Raw genomic sequence first — 6,000 nt, 5'->3', positions numbered from 1 at the left:
TTCCTCACTAAGAAATGCATGATAGAGCATAGAACCTGGAGCTCAACAGATAGGAGACACTGCATTGCATCTTGTTTAGCAATACCACCTCCTGTAGCCTTCCTGGACTTTTCCTCCAGCTTCAGTAACAGCTTTCTACCTTGCAGTAACTCTCTTTGCAGTAAAGGTCTCAGCCCTCAACGCTGGCTAGCTACATAGCCTTGTCCATTTCCACAGAAAAGACTGCCCAATGTCTGTGCTACAGGTATGATGGTCTTGCCTGATTTTCCACACCCTGAAACTACGGAACAAAAAACCCAATGCATTTGTGAGAGGAACAAGAAATCCCAGAGCCCCCTTTTGGAGCAGAAACAAGACTTTATAGCACACACTTCCTCTGATGAGAGAGGAGACAGCATGGGACATAGATTGGTTGTAGCGCTCTGCTCACTGCTGGGAAGAGCAGATACTTCAACACGACTGCATGAGCACGGCATAAAAACTTGCACAGAACAGCGTGGTGTGGAGCACAAAGCTTGAAAATGTACTCAGGTTAAACAGTATGTTTTAAAAGTGCGATATTTTAGTTTCATTTATGTTTAAGACAAAACCACTTATTATCAAGGATTAATTTCTGAAGTTTTACTTCCAGCTCGCGATGGCTCATGTTCAAATCTTTCATTTGCAGTTCAGTTTCAGCTCTCACCAGTACCTCCTGTCAACTGCTACTAACAACTGTTTTTTTCCCCACGTTTCTAAATCATCTGTGTCCAGGTAACACCACTCCCTGTGATCTGTAAGTATGATTCATGCTTTCCACAAAATCCCCACCGAAGAGGAACATTTGCTTTCAGAGTTTCTCCCAGTCCTGCTGCAAACAAACAAAGCTGAGACCTCAGAAGCGATGCCCTGGGACAACGCCTTTCGATTCCTTGCCCCCTCCTTCCTCTGCTAGCTCCGTGCTTCCTTGTTTCTCCTGTTGCTTGCCCTCATGTGTTTTTTGTTTTTTGCTTTTTTTTTTTTTTTCTGGTTAACAAACACCTGGCAAAGGAGATCTCGGCGGTGTTTAAAGCCACGGAGCGGGAGGCATAAGGTGAGGCTCCTCGCTGAGTTCCCAGCAGCGCCGTTCTTGCAAAGCCTCGATGAAAGCCGCGGTCCCCGTGTCTCGCACCCCAGATTTCCACGACTTGTCCCCCCCCCCCCTTAGGGCAGGTGGGCTTTACACGGGGGCACAGCACAGCGGCCGTCCTCTCGGCCCCCACCTCCAGCCCCACGCTACCCTCCCAGCTCCCAGCCCGACAGAGCCCAAGCCTCGGGCGCCACCTGTAAGCCACCTGCGGCGGGGGGGACACCCGGAGGATGTCCGGAGGGGGGGGACACCGGGGGCGGGGAGGGGCGGTCGGGCAGGGAGGAGCGGGGGGCGGGCGCCGCTCGCCGCCGCCGCGGGGCTGCGGCGGGGCTGGGCCGGGCCGGGCCGGGCTGGGCGGCGGAGCGCCGGCAGTCGCGGGGAGCGGGCGGGCAGGGAAGGGCCAGGGCCGGGGCTAGGGCCAGAGATAGGGACAGGGACAGGCGGAGGGGAGGCGGCGGCGCCGCGCTCGCCCCGCTGCCCTGGATGACGGGCGGCCGGTTCGACTTCGACGATGGCGGCACCTACTGCGGCGGCTGGGAGGACGGCAAAGCCCACGGGCACGGCATCTGCACCGGGCCCAAGGGGCAGGGCGAGTACGCCGGCTCCTGGTCGCACGGCTTCGAGGTGGCGGGCGGCTACACCTGGCCCAGCGGCAACACCTACCTGGGCTACTGGGCGCAGGGCAAGCGGCACGGGCTGGGCGTGGAGACCAAGGGCAGGTGGATGTACCGCGGAGAGTGGTCGCACGGCTTCAAGGGGCGCTACGGCGTGCGGCAGAGCCTCAGCACGCCGGCCCGCTACGAGGGCACCTGGAGCAACGGGCTGCAGGACGGCTACGGCGTCGAGACCTACGGGGACGGAGGTGGGCGCCGGCGGGGGGCGCCCGGGGAGCGGCGGGGGGCGAGGCGGGGGCGCGCTCACGGCCCTTCCCTTCCCTTCCCTTCCCTTCCCTTCCCTTCCCTTCCCTTCCCTTCCCTTCCCTTCCCTTCCCTTCCCTTCCCTTCCCTTCCCTCCTCCTGTCCCCACTTAGCGGCCGGGGGGCGCTACAGGTGCCCGTTGCCCCCCCCGCGGGCGGCCCCGGCTTATCGCCGTCTCCCAGCCAGCCGGCGGCAGCGCCCGCGGCGGGGCTCGGAGGGAAGTCGCCCGCAGGCACCTCGCCTCCGGGCCCCGGGAGCGATAACCGGGCTCCTGCCCCGCCGGGAGGTTGGTGGGAGAGCCCTCGGGCCGCCTCGCGTGGTGCCCCGAACGGGGAGCTGAAGTAGCGCTGTGGATGCTCAACTTGCATAATATCACCGAAAGTCAGCCCCACCTCCATGTAATAACGCTCATTTTAATAAAATGCAATACAGTTCAAAACGCATAGGGTCAGGCAGTACCGGGAGATTCAGCAGGCCTGTTCGTCATGCCCCTCACCTCTAGCAAATAGGTCGTGGGATCATAGATTAAGGTTGGAAAAGCCCTCCAAGCTCATCTGGCCCAACTGTTCCCTCCCACCAACATCACCCCCACAGGTGCACACCTGCAGAGCTGAGCTCCCTGCAGGTGCATGTCATATGGGGGTGTTGTGAAGCCCCAGCTCATTAGGGTCACTTGGCACTCCAGCTCACCTGAGTGGTTTGGTCTGGTTAATCTCACCCTACCTGTGTCATTTCACGTGCTGTGTGAAATGTAAGCCCAGTATTTCTAAACTTGCCTTCTGCTGTAATGCTCCTGGCATCAGTGGAAGCACGTGGAGTTGCTCTTCAACTGGATTTGTTCCATTGTAACAGGAAGAGCTGGGATCAGGTTTAGGTTTAGAGGGTTGGGCTTCATCTTGTTTTGTTTTGTTTTTACAGGAAAGCTACTTGCTTCAGTGTTGAGCAAACCACGTAGGTAACATGCAAATAGAGCTTACCAAAACTGGGGGTAACTTGTAATTCCCGTGCAATGGGATAAGAGGACCAACCCGTGTATCAGATCTCATGCGTGATGCTGTTGCTGGTTTATTCGAGGAATTTTGATAAGAGATTTGTGGCAAACTTTTACGAATAGTGTCAGATAGTTTTCTAATAAGCAGAGGAAGACACAATTACATACGGATTCTTCTGTCTCCTCACCTTTTCTGAAATACAAAATGTAGCTAATTGGGTAAGATTCCTTTCCTTGATAAAATGAAATATGCTGTGTGTTTCATACCCGGAACTCTTCCAATTCCCTTGCTTGTATATAACTATCTGAAAATTGTTTTCTGGTGTGGAAAGTTCTGATGCTCACACTCAGTTTAGATATAGTTTGGGGGGGTTAAAAAGCAAAACAAAACCCACATGGATCAGAATTTTAGTTTCACTTTCAATATACAATATGCTTTTAGATTGTTAAATTTATTTTGCCTTGTAAATTAGAAGCTCAAGGATAGCTCAACTTGTAGTGGCATTTTTTTTTTTAATTATTATTTTATTATTTCTAGAAAAGTAAACTGCCATTCCAGTAAATTTTATAGGAGTAAGTTTCTTAAACTAAAAGTTTCTTGTATCCTTCTCTTTAGGCTTCTTGTGTTTTGTTTTGTTTTTTAATCTCAGCACAGTACTGATAATTCTGTGGTAAATTTTGTAAACTTTTAGACTTAAACCCAGGAGGAAATGCTTTGTCTGAAACAGTATATGTGGTGTGCAGTTTACACTGTAACATTTATATTAACTGAAATCTATTAGCAAGCTCCCAGTCTTTGAGATATTTCAGTTCACATTAACAGAAGATGTGTAATCCTATTGATTTTTATTAAAGTATTCATGAATGAAGTTAGGTGATATGTCAGAGATGTTTGTAGAAATGTTTTTGTTTTCATGCTCTGGATATAATAGCTATATTTGCACACCAGAACAATGTCAGAACTACTTTTACAAGGAAAACAGATTTACGTATATGTCTTTAATGTAGTGTGAGCTATTTACGGGAGAAATCCTTTACGATGACCTGAGAATGCGAGCACTGCAAAATAACAGTGTTTAGACTTTGCAAATTGTCACTTTGCTTTCAAACTCACTAAAATACAGACCTTTTTGCTGGTGTCCTTTTTTTTTTTTTTTTTTTTTTTTTTGTTATTTAATAATATGATGTTTTTAAATGCACTGGTGCTATTAGATTTAGTTGAGGGAGAAAAGATCATAAGCATTGATGGCAATCCTCAGGTTTTATTGTAGCTGTGTGAAGCAACAGGTATACCTGAGAGTTGTTTACAGAGGGATTACAACCTAATTTGCAGCTTCAGTATGTGTAAATTAGCTAGCAGTTTATGATCCTGCCAACAGTAGTGGTAACAGGAGTCTTGCGATACAACGTGCATCATCATTCTGTAGAGATCAGTGACAAACACATCTGAAGAAAAGTAGTGCCTATGTTCATTGATTTTTAAGTAGTTGTCTTCCTAGATGCTTACTTATCTAACATTGGAGTCTGTAGAGCAAGCGAAAACCTTGGTGTGACACTTGAATCGTTAAGCCACTGAAGATGAAAGTAAAGGGTAAGAGTAGGTCAAGTCATTCCTGTTCCTTGGCCTTCCAACTTTTTCATGCAGCGTAGTTTCAGATTTTATCCACAAGTAGGCAATGACATTTACAGCTGTAAGATACAGCTGGGGCATTGGGGAAGGATGGTACAATGTAACTCTGAGGAGACAGGTTATGAAATTCTACCTTACAGCAATTTGCCAACAATACTAAAAAATACACTTGCAGTTAGTTCTCTGGCTCAAAATACTAACGCATTTTCAGGGACACCATGGTCAGTAGAAGCTGTGGCTGAGTGCTTTTTTTTTGTTTGTTTGTTTTGTGTTTTTTTTCCAAGCCTATTTTTTTAGAAAATAAGGCTGAACAATATTATTGTTTTATGGTCAAATACAGTTTAAAATTAGCATGGTAGTTACATCAATAATTGAAATTTTAAAAGTTGACCCTCTATGGAACTGCTCAAGACAGTGAATTACAGTATTAGATGAAACAAGAACAGACGTGTTTGTTGATATCATTCATATCTATGTCTGTATAGAGAGATCACGTTTGTATCTTCATATATGGAAAGAGGTGTTTTTATTGTCTTATGACAATGCTGTAGCATTTCATTATATGAGAGTATTAATAAACCTTATCTCAATCATTTCAAGCTTTCTAAAATTTCTGCTGTTGATGGAGATGATGCAGCTACTGTCTGATATAGTAAATCAAATTACTGAAGTCAGCACTGTACAAGTCTGTTGCATCTGCCTTCTGTAAACTGCCCTCCATATCCCATTAAAATATCTTTCCCTTGATATTTACCCTGATTTTTTAACTTAAATGTTAGCTTTCTAGCACTAGTACCAGAAGCTTTTCCCTTAATGGATTTGTAATGATAAAGAAATCGTTGTTACCTGCAAGACTGTACAAAATTCCAACTAAATATCTTGATAATTTCTCAGGACCAATTCAGTATGAATCTTTGTTTTCTCATTAGCTGCTTTCTCTCTAGAAGAAACTGGCATTGATTTATTGCCCTAGTAGAAAGAAAAATCTGACAAGTAAACAGCAGCACGTCAATTGTCCTCATTTTAATGCCTTCTGGGCAACAGTAATCACTTCCACTTCTGTCTACAGAGTAGTGAAAAACCTAAGTCATAAATTAATTAAATATTTTTGAGCTTTCCATATTTATTAAGACAAAATATTAGTAAGAAAAAAATGCAGCATAGGCAGCCCATTTGTACTTTTATAAAATTCTGTACAAAAAGAGGTTGATTCTACTTCTAAGTCTAACACTCAAATAGCAATGTGGAGAGCCACAATTATGTTGCTGAAAAGTAATCCTGGGGTATAATCAAAATTAGAATTAGATTTATTATTTTTAAATGAAATTAAAAAAAAATAAAAGATGCAGAACAT

General features: G+C 46.1%; 1 protein-coding gene across 3 annotated transcripts in view; it reads left to right on the top strand.

The window, feature by feature from the left end:
- Positions 1 to 1,541: 1,541 nt before the first annotated feature.
- The window catches only part of JPH1 (junctophilin 1), an 85,520-nt gene continuing 81,061 nt past the window's right edge, over positions 1,542 to 6,000 (top strand). For all 3 annotated transcript variants that reach the window (XM_032183457.1, XM_032183459.1, XM_032183458.1), the window contains exon 1: positions 1,542 to 1,970. In XM_032183457.1, coding sequence (XP_032039348.1) covers positions 1,592 to 1,970 — 379 coding nt within the window. In that variant the 5' untranslated portion in view covers positions 1,542 to 1,591. The remainder of the gene's footprint in view (positions 1,971 to 6,000) is intronic.

The sequence above is a fragment of the Aythya fuligula genome, chromosome 2 (genome assembly GCF_009819795.1).
Source record: "Aythya fuligula isolate bAytFul2 chromosome 2, bAytFul2.pri, whole genome shotgun sequence".
Lineage (NCBI taxonomy): Eukaryota > Metazoa > Chordata > Aves > Anseriformes > Anatidae > Aythya > Aythya fuligula.
This window is presented reverse-complemented; position numbering and strand designations above follow the sequence as displayed.